Here is an 18,275-nt window from a genome sequence, read left to right as displayed (position 1 = left end):
GATGATCGTTATGGGGAAGCTACTACCACAACCGCCTACGGCGACGCCCCAAAGTGCTGCTGGGAGGTCCCTCGAGGAAGCAGTTCTTGCAGAATAAATCGAAAATGGAATGCGTTGTCGGTCATACGAGTGGCGAAAATTTTCATAAGCGGACGTTTCATGTTTCATAAGCGGACGTGGTGATTTGAGGATGACATGTGGGGGGTTGTGCAGACTAATGCCACCTATGGGGGGAAAAATGTAAGACGCTACTTTGCCGTGCCCAACCACAAGTAAGTCCTAGGCGCACACTCTAAGAACGGCCAAATAAACCAGTTGCCCAATAAGCATGATTTTGTTTGGCCAGTTTATTCGTTTCTACCGCCTTTTACACGGCGATGGGTGACGAGTTTTATTTTATCACTGACTCAATGAACCTTCCCACAGAAAGGTATAAACAAAGCACATCCCGAGTTGTGGAAGCGACCTTTAGTAACTCGAAATGAACGAAGAACTCAGTTGTAGATCACGGGGCACTGCACCACCACCGCTCACGTGACGGTTTCGAAATTGGTTAGGCCATCTCACCTAACTCCGTGTTTTCTCCTTTTCTTCTACTTGCATCTTCCAACCTGCAACTTTTTAACGAGAGAAAGTGGCCCGTGTGTGGGGGGGCCTGCTTCGTTGTCTCGTCATCGGTTCTTTTGTCTCAAGCCTCGTCCGCACGCGGCCGCCCGGGAGGTCTGCGCGCCGGTGTGAGCTGTCTCTTCCGCACCCCTTTTTTAGACCACCGACGCGCAACAGCCTCGAGCGTATTTCTCTAGCGAACGGAAGCCTTCTCGGCGCGCTCTTCTAGACGGGCCCATTTTGGGAGCCAAGCTGCGGACGCCGTGCACTGACTCATCTCGTCTTCTTTCTTTCTCTGAAGAATCGCTGCCTGCGGTTATATCGCGCCGAGCCGTCCTGTGAGCGGAAAGAGACGCCGCTCAGACGACGAAAAAGGAGACAATAGACCTTAGAAAATGGGCACTCAGCAAGAAAAGAAAAAAAAAAAACACTCAAGAAGAGAACACCAGTGTCGAAGAAGACCATACATGGGCAGGAAACGGAAGACGGGACGAAAGAAAGTCTAAAAGCCAATCTGGAGACGGCGTGTGTGTGCCCGACGGTGCCCTTGCCTTCCTCGTGCGGGTGTACTGAGATACCGCGCAATCACTCCTTCCCAAGCAATCAATGGGCAAATAAATAAACTTCGAGCATTGCGCTGAACGTCGGACCACATCATTAGAGTTACACAAAAGTTCCAGTGGCGCCGCAGTGAAAGGGGGAAAACTGCCGCTCTCAGCCTTATCCGTGTCGTTGTCACATACTTCGCCGACAGTTTCGGCTCTCCAGATAATGTGTTCCATCTGGGCAGTCGATGAACTTAAGATAAAGCTGCTTTCGAAGGTCGTCCTAACGATGCACTTACGTCCACGAGTCGTGATTACGTGTTATTTCGACACTATGAAGAGGAACGCGAGACCGTTATTCCCTCGTCACGATTTCCCTATAGGTCACACCGCAATTACGGGAAATACCCGATGAAAAAAAAAAAAAAAAGCAAGGGCCGGGTAACCTGCGTTATCCTTGCATAAACGTGATACTGACAATTAGTTCGTATCACGAAGCATGCCATAAGACCGGGAACGAAAGGAGAAGCGAAGCGGCATCAACGGCACTTACGGAGAGCGTCGTTGCTCAGGCGCCCTCTCAGCATTCTTCTAGGACGGAAGCGAGCGTAGATTAGATATAAAACCATGGTGCGGTATAGAGGACGGCGTCGTGACGCAATCAATTCCGGCACTTCGCGTATCGGCGTGGCGGGGGCACCGCTTGTGAGCACTTCGCCACGGTCGGCCTGCAATCACCGGGTCACAGATTGACTGGAAGTTGCTCTCTGTTTATGCGTGCTTTATTTTTACCATTTGATCAGCTTTCAGCCTGCTCGACAGGCGCACTATTGCGAGTGCTTTGATAGAATACTGACCGTGACCTCAATTCGTTTGCGAGCGCGCGGGGATGCTCGGAAGGTGTCACTTTCCGTTGACTTAAGCATTCTTCGCATTTGCAATAGTGCCGGTGACCTACATATCACAGCGTCTGGCAGTTTCGCGATATTAGTACCGACCTTAACGTTATCATTCTGAGATAAACATCGATCGGTAATATTTGGATAATGGAGATGCACAACTAAATGTCGGATACCGGCACATTAAGCCGAAAACGAGAGATTGGAGTTATTTACGTGGCTTTTGTTCTGTCACAGTTTGTCTCTCTTGTATACAGAAATACCGCTGGAGTGATTGCGACTTCACACTGATATGGCTCCATTCATCGTATTAGCGCAAGCAAGCGTGGAGCAGCTTAACTGGCCACGATGACAATCGAGCGTACAGTATTAATACTTCTGCTCCCCTACCGTCGTTCATATTCATTTCAGTTTTGTGTCGTGCAAACATGTCATTCTAAACACTCTTCGGAATTATTCTCCGTGAGTCTTGAGGACTAGATTAAATTTCTTCTTGGTTCATTTGCGGAAACGTCATTTCTGCATGGCGCCTGAACTTTCGCCATTATTTGATGTAATATTAGCGTTTCCTAACTGCAATGGTAAACTTATGTACTGCTTTTGAGTTGCAAGTTCTAAGCAGAAAAAAAAAATGAACTCAGGTGTAACCTGTCGTCACCAGGCGCATAGTATACAGAAATCATTGGCATCAGAGCCCTAGATGGCGGCATTCTTTGACTCAAACCAACATGGCCTGTACACAAATCTCCGAACGGCAGCTGGTCTGCCACTTCTTGCGAGCAGGTGTTTGGCCCGTCTGCCCGAAGCACACGAGGGCCCGAATTGGCATCCTATAGGTTACACCTTCCGAGGGAAATTGCGCTCGCAGAGAAAAGCCCGTCGATCGTGAATGCATCCGACAGTACGGGCAGCTCTTGCTGAGCAGCCGCGTGACAGGGCCATAAACTTAAGCGGCCGCAGTTCACCCTCAGCGTTCGAGCGCGCCTCTGTATGTGTATACACATGCCCGTGGCGCCCTAATCTCGGCCGGGGCGTTCTCCTCCGCACGAACGCTGCAATGGCATTCTCGTTTCCTTCCCGGCAGCAGGGTTCGCCTTCAGCCGCGTGGGCCGCAAGACGTGCGTGGGCCCGCACAAGTACTCGCTGCCCCCGACGCCGATGTCGCTGTCCGAGGAGCGTCCCTGCCTGGTCGAGTGGCCCCAGCGGCTGGCCACGTTCGCCCAGCCGCTCCGACTGCCAGTGACGGACCTCCTGTCGTCGCGGGAGGCTTCCCGGAGCGTCGAGTGCCTGCAGGAGAGACGGGTAAGGGGCAGTGCGCCTGCAGTTTGCCTGTACACACCCCCCACGGTGGGTCATTGTGTATGCATGCGATATACAGCGGAATCTCGTTGATACGGTTCCACATAATATGGTTTTCGGGATAATACGTTTCTCTTTCTTTTCCCGATAATACGATTTGGTTGGGTAATACGTCCGATAATACGATTTTCGGATGATAAGCTTTATTTTCTGGTTCCCGTGAAGATCGTATCCACGAGGTTCCACTGTATGTCGTATACAGGGTGTCCCAGCTACCATGCATGTCGTTTTTAAGAAATACGGGCCAGTCTACGCGAAGATAACCGAGTGCATATTGTTCACAGTCGAGTAGAGTAGCTGTCAGTAATTTTCCTGTTGATGCCATTCAATTCAATAATTGATTGTAATTAGCTATTTTTAATTACTGATCTGAATGGCATGCTGTCAGTGAACTTCTAGCAAACTGAAAGAAACTTAAAGCTGGCATGTTTTCGTCCAGATACTCTTTGCCCGTTATTTTTTTCCCGGCTGACAAAGAAAGGCCGCGAGAAATTAAAAAATATCACGTGATTAACCGTCCGCGCGCATCAAAAAGCAGCGGCCTCAAACAAGCTGTATGGCAATTATTGGCAGGCTGACTGCTGTCGCGCGGTGCATCAGCGCTCGGGCTTTGATGACGAGGTACACAGCTGCGCCATCTCTCTAAACACGTCGGGAGCAAGGGCGAAGCCAGCTTGCAGGTGGTGGAGTAGGACCTAGCCCACGCGAAAGGTGAGAGAGCGAGAGAGCGGGTGGGAGGGGAAAGAAGGACGTAGTGAGTTCGCGTACGCGAGCGTACGGCACCCGCTACCAAAGGCGCTCACAAAGGCGAGTCACCCTTCAAAAACAGAAAAGTGCCTTCACGACCTTGTGGGTCGGCGACGGATGAGAACGGTGTTCCAGTAGCAACTTCACGGACAGCAGCCGATCTTTCAATTGTCTCAATGCGTTGGAGAGTGTTTGTCCTTGTGATTGAAATCGAGTACAGTGGAGTAAGTGAAACACATATCCTGCACTTTCCGGCTATGTTATATAGATATCCGAAACAATACACGCACTCTTTTGATTATCGTACACGCAGAAATTTCTGTAGGGGATCACTTTGTAAAGCTGTACATGTGAAATAAAGATGAATACTGAGTGCACGCTTATTGAATGGCACACTTTTGTCGGGTTGCGCGCGCTCTTGCCCTTTTGATTCGTGCAGAACATGTGAAGATTGTCCTTGTGATTGAAATCGAGTACAGTGGAGTAAGTGAAACACATACCCTGTACTTTCCGGCTATGTTATATAGATGTTTATATGCGGAATACTAAAGATTCCAGAGCATCGCATACGCCGGCACTTTCTTTCTTTCTTTGGCGGCTCTGTCGTTAATTGCGCCAGCATGACGTCATTTCCGCAGGACGGCAGCTTCTACCAGGAGTGCGCACAGAATGTGACCGACCACCAGCAGCGATCTTCGCACGAGCGCTCTTCCGGTCCCGTGGTGCGCAAGACGTCTTCCCGCATGTACCGCAGCCGTTCCACGTCGGCACTGGTCATTGAGGCGTCGCTGCACGACACGGACGTGATGGACCACGACGAGCTGGACGGCGCGGTGTTGAGTGTGGCCCACCCGGCCGGCCGGTACAGTCGCGACTGCTTCGACGAGGCGGCAGTCATCGCCGGGTAAGCGCACTGATTGATCCACGTTACACCCGTTTTCTTTTGCTGGACAAAACGCACATCCAATACAGATAGGAAGAGAGGTGAAAGTGGGTATTGGGGGATTGCTTGAGTTGAAAATTCCCATGCAGCTCCTAATGTGGCTTCGGATAGCACGTGTATAATCTTTCTAATGCCCAGATTGCATGTTTCCAGAAATGCTGCACAAAATCTGCTGTCCTTCTTCTTTTTTTTTTCTGATGGCAATATGGGTTCTAGCGGGAGAGAAATGGTTATAACTAAATATTGTTCTGGGAGCCGTATTCTCGACTGAGCGCTTTCGAAAGTGCGTTCACATTTCAGTGGCGTAGCATGTGACGTGAGGCTTTACTGAAGTGACCTGTGTCCTCTGGCTAAGCCAACGAGCTCTATCTGAAATTGACGTCTCTATAGGGGACTCGTAGTGCGGCTTTGGGTTAGGTGTCCTACAGGGAGGAAAGGAAATCAATTAGAAATATGAGGATGGTTACACGCGCGAGAGGAACCACGGAGTTCAGAGCGCACCGCGCGAAAGCAGACGTTCAGCGCTGACGCCTGCAAAATTTACACCTGCAGTGAAGTAGGACAGACTTTGTAATTGCAATACTAGCTGTGCTTGTCTGGTTGAGCCTTACGTCACCAGGTGGCGTAGGGCTATCGCTGTTTTAAGTTTGCCACATTTTTTTCCCCCCCGCTGCGTGGTAGTTATGCTCAATGTTTCCTTCCGCACAGCGTGCCTGGCTGCAAGGACCTTCCCTGCTCTGAGGAGGGCGGCTGTACTAGCAGCGGTAGCAGCACGAGGAGTGGTGGCGGTCCGCCCACACCGCCGCTCGAGGAAGACGTGGGCGCTCACGGTGCTGGCGATACGGCTAGCCTGGCGAGCTCCACACAGCATCGCTCGGACGAGTCCGGCTACGAGAGCGACGGCACCAAAAACGGCGGAGAGGACAGTCCCAACGAGGACGCGCTCGCTGCGGCCATTGCCACTGGTGCGTCGACGGTGGCGCACTACCAGCAGCATGGACAGAGGTAAGCTTCCCATTATACTTAGCCGCTGTAATATGCATAGTCATCTTGGTATCAGACATCTTTAAAGCGAAGCTTCCTATGTCACACTGATTCGTCCGTGAGCACTGCAGGAAAGCCAACTTACACAGTGGAACTATCTGCGCATCTGCGCACACAATAGAGCAACGGCGCACGACGTAGAACACTACAGTTTACATTCGCAGTTGCACCGATAATATAAGAACAGCTGGGAACTGCAATGCCATGCTACCCAGATGAACTGTACATATCTGCATTGCATAAGCGCGTCACGCAGTGCATTCCCGGCCGTCACAATGGGTAGGCCGCGGGCTTAGCGCAAGGCACAAGAGGCTGCCGTACGCGAACGTAAGCGCGAGCGCGATCGCGCCCGTAAGTCTGATCCGGCAACGGCAGAGCCGTCTACCACAACGATCGCAAGGCAATACTGTGCAAGGGTGGAGTCGTCCGTGAAAGTGTGTGTGCGTGTAATCAACGGCTACATGATATAAACTAAAGGCTGTGCAACTTAACGAAATGTGTGTTCATTCAACTTCAACGTTAAAAAATACTACCCTAAACAAGCAATCAAAGCATATATGCATCGCTTCGGGTCGCTCAGCAATTTTTGGGTTCGTTGCGTGGTCGTTGGCTTTGAACTTTGACTTTGATTCAGTTTGCATGGGAGAAAGCTTCGCATTCAACCATCTTTCTTTAAGAAAGGGACTTTGATTTTTTAAGCTTCTCCGTAAACGTATTATATAGCTTTAGCAGGGTACTGTGTTTGGTGAGTTGGTGCATAGTAATAAAGGTAATGTGGTGACGCTCTTTCTGTCGTCTCCCTTTTCTTCCGTATGTTATTTTACATTCCGCCACATTACCTTTATTAGTATTATATAGTATTTACGGGAAAAACGGGTTGCCGAAGCCGTGGACGGCAGTAGCATAAGGAACCTTGCACTAGCAATACTGGTAACGACATCTTGTGACACTTTGCACAACCGCAAGGCATTAGAAATGTTTCTGTTTCATGAATGGAAAAGGGAACTGCTGCATGTTAAAGGGCTCCTGACCAGTCCATCTAGCAAATTTTGGTGATACGCTGGAAGTTGTTCCGTGCTCTCTAAGGAGTGTTCTACCGCAACATTTTTTTCAATTAGTTCATTAATAGCAGAGATAGAAATAATTGACGTGCCACGAACCCATGATTTCAGGAGGCAAGCGTCACCGCGCCAACATACCCTCTCCACTTGCCTCGTCTAGCCTCTACAAGCCATATTCCTTCCCTGCCTTCTCCCATACCGAAACAGGAGGATCGCGTGACGAATACGTCACGGGCCCCGCCTTCTTATTTTTCTCGCTCTCGCGTTTTTGCCGAGTGGCGCACTTCCGGGGACAGTCTTGCACGCGAGCTGTTGCGTTCGGCTCGTTTCGCGCAGCGGACGATTTGGCGCGCTCTGCACGAGAACACCTGATCAGTACCACAATCACGAGCAATGAGCCAGGTGTGTGAGAGGATGAAAGAGCATGATTGCGGGACTGGAACACTGTAGAAGATGACATAGTTTCGTTCTCTGCGCGCGCTGCTGCACGACCTGGGAGCAAGCAGATGAAACGGAAGTGCATGTGTACTAAGTGTAAAAACAAAAAAACAAACAAAAACCAAAAAAAACCGCGTACATTCGGTTCGTATGTTTCATTAGATCTCCAGATTTCATTCGTCTATTGAAGCAACAGATCAAACAAATAAATGATGTTGCCTTGAATAACTCTCGAAGTCACTATCAGGGATGTGATACTTAGCAGACACTATCGTTAGCGCGCATTGTATGCACTGCGCTTGTCAACTCCAAATCGCCAGACTTGGTGAGGGGCCCTTTAACGATTATCACTGCGGATTCTTCACATCAGCAACTAAGTAGGACATGGTTGGTCACTGTGAAAATACCTCTGCGCACCCTCTATGGCTAACGCACAATATGTTAACCTTACAATATGACGCCACCAACGCGGCTGCCAATGCAAACGTCTCTGGTAACTTGGTATTCCGTAAAGTACAATACGTTTGCCGACAGGCTAAATCTTTCGATTTAGATAACTGATGTCATGGTAACCGATGTCATGGTTGGTGTGGTTGTCTACAGAATACCGCCCTTTGAGGTGAGTAGAGGTTTAGCTTGTCGGCGGTGGCGTAATCGTGTTGCTGCCGAAAATTTACACCAGCAGCGAAGTAGAATACACGTGGTTACTGCAATATTAGCTGTTCTTGTCAGTTTCAGCTCTGCGCCAGCAGGTGGCAGCACCGTACAGGCCACTCACGTTTACGGTTCCGCTAACACGCCCCAACGCCCGGACCACCCGCGTTTACCCGATTACCGGACAAGCTAAACCTCTCTAGCGTGTCGTTAACTGGGAATTCTCATATACAAATGTATGCTAAAAGTGTGTGTAGCTTTGCAATTCATGAATATCGAAACTTCACGCTGCCAGCACTACGTCATTGTCAAGAAGTGGGTGCAGGCTGATCTTGCAATTACATAATTTTTTTAACTTAGACCCTGAAACATCGGTTTTATTGGGATCAACCTACCTGCATGGCCACCTTTGAGGATGAGAATCTTGTATTGTACGGACATGTGTTAGGGGAACTTCTTTATCTCTAAACTTTTCAATGCTCTCTCCACCTTTTTTTTTCTCTCTCTTTAGCACGGTATCCAATCGGACGCTGTTTCGGTTAACCTATTTATTTGTATACTCTCTCTATCCAAGATGTTCAGTTCACCAATGGGCGGTCTATGTTGAGCTGTCAGATCAAACCCCAAAAAACACGAAAGGGGGAGACATACCGGTGACGTAACGAAGAGCTTATAAGCAGTTCAATTTCTGGTTTGTGAGTCATGTCTGTTTCGTAGGTTATTTTCATAAGCTACGTTTAGGCAATAGTTGCCATGGGCTCTTTCGGATCACGATACCACCGTCCATCCGTCCATACTCCTACACTGTGCCAAAATTTACCATCATCATTATTGTTATATTATGGCGAAGAAGTTCTTTGGTGACCTCACTGTAGAAAAGCGCACGCTGTAAAGTTGTGGTGTCTTCGCCATGGATCGCCTGACGCTTTCGGGGCGGCGAAGGGCAGGTGACGCCAGGATCGAAAGTGGTCCCCGTCGCTCGACCCCGGCAGCCAGCTGCCGGCCTTCTGGCGCGTCCGGCATCACCCCCCCCCCCCTCCCCCGTCGTCGCTCGAGGTTGCTGACCATTGTCCACGTGCGTCATGCCGTTGTGATGTGCCGTAGGTGTCGCCCGAGCAGCGATCGTTTCTGTGGTCGTGAAACAGAAGCTTTAGCTCGGGCCAACTGTGATTTTCCTATTCATATACATGTAAAACGCAGAAATGCTTTCATGAGACAACCGATGTACCGATTTGATAATATTTGTTGCATTTGAGAGAAAATGATAATATTATAGCAACTGTAGGCAACAGGATCTTGATTTCGGACCTCATACATTCGTTACGCAAAAATTCAATTTCCCCATACCTTTTGTGAGTTCTAACGTCATTACCTGGCAGTATTAGAGCCTTCAGCGCCGCACATGGTTAGCGGGAAAAGTGATACACAATTAGAAACAATTTTTCGTTTCCTTCGTACAGGCGGATGACTCAAGCCAACGGGACCGTGCAGTCTCCACGCATCGTCGGCACAGAGCCCGCGAGTCATCCCTTCAAAACTGACGTCACGTCCGCGACCCCCCGCGCAGTGACGGCGCCTGCCACCACGGCCACGACGCCGTCCACAGCGCCGACGCAGCGCCGTGCATCGTCCCAGGAAGGCTCCAACGTGCAGCGGCTCGCGGCCGCGCTCCTGCACAGGATCTCCCTACAGTCTCCTAGCGCAGCATTCAAGGGAACCGATGCGTCTAGGCAGGACAAGTCCAGGTGAGGCGGCGTGGCCGGTGATGGGTTGTGGGCAAATCTGTGCGCGACATCGGGCCGAACATTCACCGCGATCGCGCGGTAGCTACTGCGTTCTTCTGCTGAACGTATGGTCGCAGGTTCATCTTAAGGCGGCTCCATTTTGATAAAAGCGAAATGCAAAAGCGTCTACGTGCTTCGATTTAGGTACGCAGACTTAGGGAGCCTTCCATGGTGTGTAATGGCGTCGGTTTGTAATATGAGTGACTGCGAATTTTAGTACGATTAATTACTGTCACAATCGATCACTAATAATTTCAAGGGACCAACTTGACAACGTTACAAACTCGTTGCAGCCATCGTTACCACCTCTTGAAATTGCTAGCAGACGCACTCAATTTCTGGAGGTGTCATTGAAGAGTTTTAATATGGTAGCACTGCTCTTAACGGCCACGTGCACTTGCACATTTTGCAGGAGTGGCAACGATAACTGTAAGTGATGAAACTACGTGGAATTGTTTTGTTCTTGCGCTGTAGTGGAGTAGGATCGTGCATCACCTCTTGTACGTAAGCATTATTCTTTTTTCGTCATGTCATACTGACGTGAAAAAAAATGACAATAGTTTTTCATAGGAGTCATTCCTATATTACGACGCTCGCAACTGTCAACGTACACATTTTTCTTTTTTTTTTTTTTGGCAGGCTTGAGTCTTCGAAGCAGGACCACAACGGAACGCCGTACGACTGCAAGAGCCTGCGCTGCAAGACGCAATCCCTGTTCTCCGTCCTCCGGAGGGGTGACAGTTCTCAGAACACAACCTCACCAAACAGCAGCAGTAACAGCAGCAGCAGCCGAGACGCGGCCGAGTCCAGCCCGCGCTCGGAGAGGTCCACGCCTACAAACTCCGGCGGTTCGAAGCTGGAGCAGTTTCGCGCCTGGACGCTGGACCGAAAGCTGTTGCGCAACCGTTGGAAGAAGTCCTCCTCGACGGCCACGGAAGGTCGCAGCTGTTCCTCGTTCGAGTCTCCCGTACTCTCCAGGGCGTGCTCGCAAGAACCGCCGTCGCACGGTGACGTGGACAGTCCCCACTTGCACACTTCGACCCTCAAGAGTGCCGCGTCCTGGACTAGCGTGTGTGTTGCCAACAACGACTCCGCGAAGGACAGCGGCAAAGAATGTCGGCTGGGCCGCGTGAGTCTCGGGGACCTGGGGTGCCGCAGTGTAGGCGACGTGTCCGGCGCTGGAGACCTGGGACCGCGCACGTCGAGCACCAACGACCTACGGCGGCGTCTCTGGCTGGAGGCGCATCTGGAAGGGGCTCCGACGCGGCAGCATCGAGCGAGTGACACGTCTGTGCGTAGCGCGCCCGACGGGGCGCGGGTGTTGGCTGTGCGCTTGGCCAAAGACTCGAGGGGAGAGCTGGGCGTGTACATCAAGGGCAAATGCGGTCCCGACGGCACAGTGCTCGGCTACGTAGTCGCCGACTTGGAGCAGGACGGACCGGCTGCTAGGTGAGGGACCCCTTATAAACGTGCCGTATACGCTCACGTGGTGTGTGTGCGTGCATAACCGTTCGAACAGAGGGGTAAAGAGTGAAAGACGTTCACAAACCCAAGCTGCGTGGCTGTCATCTGTATTGGCGAAGCGCAGCTTGGGAAAAGTTTAGTCGACTGCGATAGTTTGTGTCAGTACGGGAGGCATGAAAACATTTATATGCTAAGTGCAACCGATGGTTAATCGCATTCGGCAAACTTTTCCTACAAGTGTGTGTGTGTGTGTGTGTGTGTGTGTGTGTGTGTGTGTGTGTGTGTGTGTGTGTGTGTGTGTGTGTGTGTGTGTGTGTGTGTGTGTGTGTGTGTGTGTGCGTGTGTGTGTGCGTGTGCATGCGTGTGCGTGCGTGCGTGCGTGCGTATGTGTGTGCGTGCGTGTGTGTGTGTGTGTAGCCGTTGGCTGATGCTAGTTGCGTCATAACACACTTCTGTTTCTTCTGCAGGAGCGGGCAGCTCCGTAAAGGCGACGAGCTTCTGGTCATCAACGGTCATCAGGTCCAAGGCGTGGAAATCGAAGAGGCACGTCAGCTTCTTGCCACACCGGAACAGGTCGTGCACCTGTTAGTTGCCCGTCAGGTAAGATTTCTTCGTAGAAACTTTCATGCACATTGCTCATTTTTCGCGTGCGCACAGCCCTTGCGAAAAGTTACGAAGCCTCAGCGCACGTAATCGAGCCCAATTGATAGGGTCGCCATAAGGAGGCTTCTGAAAACTTTCGTTGCTCCAAAGCTTAAGAAGTGGTACGTGGCGTCCATACCCTTATTTCCTAAGCTGCGGGCTGCATAATTTCTGCCACATGACTACGGGCCGTTCTTTCGATACTACGGGCTGTTATCCCGCCATGGTGGCTTTTCTGGTGAAGCACGAGGTCGTGGTTTCGATCGCCGGCCACGACGGTTGCATTCGTTGCAAGAACGTTCGCGTATACTGATTTAGAGGCATGTTAATGATACCCAGGTAGCCAAATTAATCCGGAGCTCTTCACTATGGTGTTTCTCACAACGCGTTGTCAGCGCATCCCAGAACTATAAACAAAGTGTAGGAGGGGAGGCGCGTCACGGCATTTTTTACTTCGGGCAGCTTAAACCGACCAGTGTCAGAGAGAATAAACGTTTATTCACAAAGGCAAGGTAATTCCACTCAACGAGGAAGAATTACCTTGCCTTCGTGAATAAAAGTTTATTCTCTCTGTACTGAAAACGACGTCTTAGAAGGAGATTCTTATTGAAAGGGTGAAAGATTTGGGTTAAGTGCAGCGCGATAACTGTCTCTCAATAGAGGGCACCGCAACCGCGCTGCTCAGGGGGATGGGGACTAAAAGATAAGAGAGGAAGAGATCGCAGGTGTAGCAGCAGCGGAAGCAGCAGCAGTATCAAAACGCCTGAGGCAATCGAACAAAGCAACGTACGAGGAAGGGTACCGCGAGTAACATCCCCCCCCCCCCCCCCCCCCTTCTGGTAACGGCGGCAAAAGTTCAAAAGCGCCGAGAATAATTGAGCTCGAGCAGGTAGTGGAGGGCGATGCGACAGAGGGACTCGGACAGAGGTCTTCGCCTTTTTGGTGCTAGATCTTCGCCTTCGGCGTTTTAGATTATGCGCTCCCGACCGGGATTTCGGTTACCAAGGGGACATTTGCGCACACAAAGGACCACCCATGCTTGCGTATTTTTGTACCCCTTTTGCTTTCTTTTGTCTACCTTTTTTTACTTTCTTTTGTAAACCTGGCGGTTTGCGTCTCCTAACTTCGGGTGCGCGAAATCTAAATCGCTCGATTTGCTGCGGCGGCGCTGGAGTTACCGGGGTCAGTCAGCATCTCCGATAGTGAGCGGTGACAAATGCGGCTACATCCGACAAGCTTTGTTATTCGCTAAGTTGTTTCAAATCTTTTGACGAAGACCGCGCATGCTCTCATGCATATGTAATGTAGGATACAGTGTGGGGCTGCGGTGGCTGTTGACGAAGAATCCAAGAAAGCCAATATGCTGACGTTTTGACCTAGGGTAGACGACATCAATCAGTCAGTCAACCCAGAGTCCTCCAATAATCTATTCATCGTTGTCTTTCATTGGTGGGTACATGACAGCTAATCGAAGAGCTCTGGGTATATATGCCCTTGTTCCACAGAATTAATCAGGCGCTGCTTGTGATAACGATGATGACAAGCCAACCGAGATATTCTCTGATAACACTGTGAGATGCACAGACGAAAAGTAATTCAGTAAAATATGCCCTTCTTATAACTGTCCATTTCGGATTAATTAAGTACTTATAATACTTCTTGTAGGAAGCCCTTTGGTCCTGTTACCACTTTTCGAGGTACACAAATGATTACGTATAACATTATCTGTCTCACTGGCCCTGACTACGTCTGCTGTCAATAGCAAATCAATGACAAAGCAATGCTATCGCCACTTGATGGCCTCTTTTTCATTTTTTGGTCCTTTTTCGCTCGTATTCTCTTACGAACAAGAGAAACGTGCTCGAACCTCTTTTTACCTAACTTATGAAGTCCTTTTACGATTATCATGCGCCACGAGAATCCTATTTTACTCGATTCACGTAACAATTCCGATCATTTCGAATTCCGAATACCGATCCTAAATGCATCCAGTACTTAAGAACACCAATACAGGAAAGTGCATTCTTGTTTCCCACTACCGTGCATGAAATTGTAAGTTCTGCCATGTCACTGAGAAACAGTATGTGTACCGACGTTGATGACTTGCAGAAACAACCTGTAAAATATGTTATCGATACTATCGCGCCAATTCTAGAGCTTGTAATTAACCTAATGTTTTCTGATGGTATTTTCTCTAAACAACTTTAGGTGTCAAAAGTAACCGTGATATACAATGGTGGTGGTATCAATAATTTCTTTAACTATAGACCTATTTCAATAATTCCCGTGTTCTCAAAATGCATTGAAAAATTGATATATAAATGCATGTCCAGTTTTTCGACGAAGCATAACATTATTACGCCTTGCCAGTATATGGCTTCCGGGAAGGTTGTTCAACTGAAACGGCTCTTCTGAGGCAAAAGGAATTTATATCTTGCAGTCATTTGAAGATCATCTATGTACACTTAAGCATTTTCATTGACTACTCAAAAGCATTTGACTCAATTAATCACCATTCTTTGTTTGAGAAATTGCAACATTATGGCTTTAGGGGTACTTTCCTAAAACTTAGTCACTTCTTACTTTCATCACCGTCGGCAGCAAGTCACTGTTAACAACTTTGTATCCGAATTCAAGTCAGTTACTGCTGGTGTGCCTCAAGGCAGTATCTTGGGCCCTTTACTCTTCAACTTATACGTAAATGGCATCGTAAATATTTGTGCTAACACTAAATTTATCATTTACACAGACGACACAAGTATTTTTATTACAGGCCATGACCCTTCAAAATTCGTAGAAAAAGGCAACGCAGTACTAAGAAGAATCCACACATGGAGTGCTGGCAATTCATTGAATTTAAATGCGGCAAAGACAAAAGCAGTGTCATTTCGTCCTCAGAACAGAGGACTGAATATCACCGACGACTTAAAATTAGGGTCATAAACTATAGAACTTGCACGCTGTAGCCTTGGCGTCATTTTTGAAGAACATATGACGTGGACAGATCAATTAAATGCAACCTTAAATAAACGTTCAAAAACTGTAGGCATCTTATGCAAATTTCGCTACATCCTGCCTTCAGAACATAAAGTTGTTACTTTACAAATCGCTATTTTTGTCCAACCTTTCTTACTGTTACTTATTTTGGGGCACGACCACCAAAACTAACACTGAAAAACTACACAAACTTCAAAAGAAAGCACTTCGAAACATCGTTAATGCTGCACACGACGCACACACGGAACCAATTTTCAAGGCACTCAATCTATTACCAGTGAATGATGTTTACTGTTCAATGCTACAGAAACAAGCTATAGATTGGCTACGAAAAACGACACGTTTTTTACCGAATTGTCTGGGTTAAGACAGGCTGAGCATGTGCGCACCCTGAAGGTACGCGTAGTCTGGAGGGTGCCTAGAATGCGAACAAATTACGGCACAGAAATGTTAAAATACCAGTTACCTGTGCTACTTAATAATTCAGAGCTTCACATGTAACACGCTCACTTATCTTGTTTGTATTTGTATAAAGATGGCAGTATCAGTGCCTTTAGCATTTCCGACCTTACTAGCGCATTTATGACCGTCGAGTGAAGCCACCTATCTTCTGTATAATATCCAGATTGGTTCGTTTGTACTTCTGCACTGTATAATCATGTGCCTTGTTTGCCAAGCCCGGGGGTACAGACCCTGTCAAGCCTGATTAATGGCTTTTTGTCTGTACCCACCAAGTGTCACTGATTTTCATTGATACTGAAAATAAAATGATTGATTGATTGATAATTGATGTAATCGGATGGTACTTACAGGAGGAAGGCGAGGAAGATTACAGCGAAGACCCGCTCTCATCGTCACCCACCGGAGCTTCCCGACTCGCCGAGCCCCACCGAGTCCCAGCCGAGCGGAGGGCCAGCATCTCGCACCCCGGCGCTGCCGCCAACTACAACACCATTCCCGAGGTCTCTGAGGAGATTGAGAAAGAAAGCCAGGTACGCAGCGTCGGTCAAACACACCACACTTCGAGGGACACCAAACATAAATATTAAGTTTGGTCGAAGGTTACACTTCAGGAATGCCAAATATCGTATCGTAAGAGCATAGCGAAAAATATGGTCGACTTGAAGCGTTGACGTCGTTACCTGAACTCCCGGCGCCCTGTACCGTCACGTTTTCCCTCTGTAGGTGCACGTTCGTTCGTGCAGCGTAAGAGTCATGGGTGATATAGGCAAATGCCGTTTCTAGGCATCGCCCGAGCCGCCGGTTCGCGCCGAAATTTGTTTACCGCGCTTCATATGTGCACGTATGTGCAGTGAACTTCCGTGGATCCTACGTCGCCTGGAAACGTACACGGCTCTATTGACTTGATCACTCCGTTGACGTCATAACTGAGCGCGTAAAGCGCGGGACGTTCCGAGACCGCATCTGAGATTAGCTTCCCCTTTAAATAGCGCGCATCCCGTGAAGGTCTGCTCCATCCCTGGGCCGCGATTTTGTAGCGATTCCTTCTCCCATGATATTCATTTTCGCACTTTTCACGCTTTTCGCGCTTTGTCAGTGGTCAGAGCGACGTCCCGCCCGCGTTATCAAAGCGATCAGCCGGCCGTGAACGGTGGATGATAAGAGTGGCATATAATCGAGCGGAAGGCATCGCTACAAAATCGCGGCCCAGGTTTGCTCCAGCTTCGCAGTTACATACGCGAGCGACGACGATTGAGGTAACATTCTTAACTTTCCAATATCCTCGCGTACGACGGCAAGTACGATATGCTGAAAATTTTGCGACAGATTCAATTTGTTCTGAATGATTTAATTGTTGCGGCGCCAATAAGCCGTAAAGGATGACCCGCCACCCAGAAATTCCAGTACTTATTACTCTCGACGTCATAGTTTTCGACACCACCGGCTCCACACTATTTAGTTTACTAATACAAAAATGTTGCGTTGCAGTCTCAAGTAAGCAAACTCTCAACATGGCAATCTTTAGGGAGGAAATTTCCTGCGTAAAGAAGTGCCAGACACGCGAGAATACCGCCAGATATGCGACGTTACGGTGACATTGGCGCTGCAGTTTGGAGGCAAGGTTTAAGAATGAAAGTCGAACCTTGGTTTCCTCTGCTAATGAGGAGCTTTCTCCAAGGAAATGTACACGAAGTTATGAAATAATTTGTACACTGCCAGTACTCTGCCAGTACCGAGATCGTACGGCAACAGTCAGCGTATGTTCGAGGGTAAAGTCTGTTCAAAAGCGTCTCGGGTCTCCCTAGCGATATATGCGCATCGGCAGCTGCTTCGTTTGTTCAGTTTCCGGCTTCCCAACAAGAAACATGCTGACGGGTCGCGAATATAGCTTGTATCGACTGCTATCATTTCTAATCTTATCTCACAGCGCAAGCCTAGCGTCTTGTGCCGCTATCACTCTTTCTCCGTGGCCGCTATCACCCACTGCAAAGAGAAGTCCCAAGAGCTAGGTGCAGAAGCGTAGGCATTTCGACTGGTTCGTTATGACTTGAGCCGGAAAAAAATAAACAGCCCTATGGACAGGACGTCCATTTCTCGCGTCCTGTCCATTGCACGATTTTTCCTGCTCAAGTTCTAGGTGTCAGCAATCTGTAAGTGTTGGAAATAATAGTGAACGCATCGATGCACTCTGGAAAAAAAGAAAAAAAAAAGTTTGCGCCCCTCTGATGTATCTTGTCCTCAAAAAATCATCTGTACACCTTGCGTTTTCTCGCTTGACGATTCCGCGCTAGCTATTTTCCTGTCAATACTACTACGCCACGCGCGAACGAACCACGACGTTCGTGACCTGGAAATACCGTGCCCGCAGCGTTAATAGGAAAGGTACTCTAGATATATGTTGATTATTGTTTGGGTGCATAAGCCCCAAAGGGTACAAACTTTCTTTCTACTATAGTGTGCAGTAGAATGATACAGCGCACTGTTACATCGCATGTCACTAGTAAGATACATACTCTGCGTGGCGACATCAGTTCGCGACTAGTTAGCATTTAGCTGCAGTGGCTGGCCCAGCATTTTATCTCGATTGTGAGTTTTCAACATGCTTTCGATTTCTGATGGTGTTTCGGGAT

At 48.8% G+C, this 18,275-nt stretch overlaps 1 protein-coding gene across 6 annotated transcripts in view; it reads left to right on the top strand.

Annotated features, from left to right (window-relative positions):
• Positions 1-18,275, top strand: part of LOC119446125 (uncharacterized) — a 170,694-nt gene that overhangs the window by 148,595 nt on the left and 3,824 nt on the right. For 5 of the 6 annotated variants that reach the window (XM_049663924.1, XM_037710477.2, XM_049663926.1 and 2 more), the window contains 7 exons: positions 3,135-3,352; positions 4,795-5,060; positions 5,808-6,104; positions 9,757-10,041; positions 10,720-11,529; positions 12,012-12,144; positions 15,996-16,175. In XM_049663924.1, coding sequence (XP_049519881.1) covers positions 3,135-3,352; positions 4,795-5,060; positions 5,808-6,104; positions 9,757-10,041; positions 10,720-11,529; positions 12,012-12,144; positions 15,996-16,175 — 2,189 coding nt within the window. The remainder of the gene's footprint in view (positions 1-3,134; positions 3,353-4,794; positions 5,061-5,807; positions 6,105-9,756; positions 10,042-10,719; positions 11,530-12,011; positions 12,145-15,995; positions 16,176-18,275) is intronic. The other variant, XM_037710478.2, reaches the window with a different exon arrangement.

The sequence above is a fragment of the Dermacentor silvarum genome, chromosome 3 (assembly GCF_013339745.2).
Source record: "Dermacentor silvarum isolate Dsil-2018 chromosome 3, BIME_Dsil_1.4, whole genome shotgun sequence".
NCBI lineage: Eukaryota > Metazoa > Arthropoda > Arachnida > Ixodida > Ixodidae > Dermacentor > Dermacentor silvarum.
Note: the sequence above shows the minus strand (reverse complement) of the source record. Positions and strands in the feature narration are given on the sequence as shown.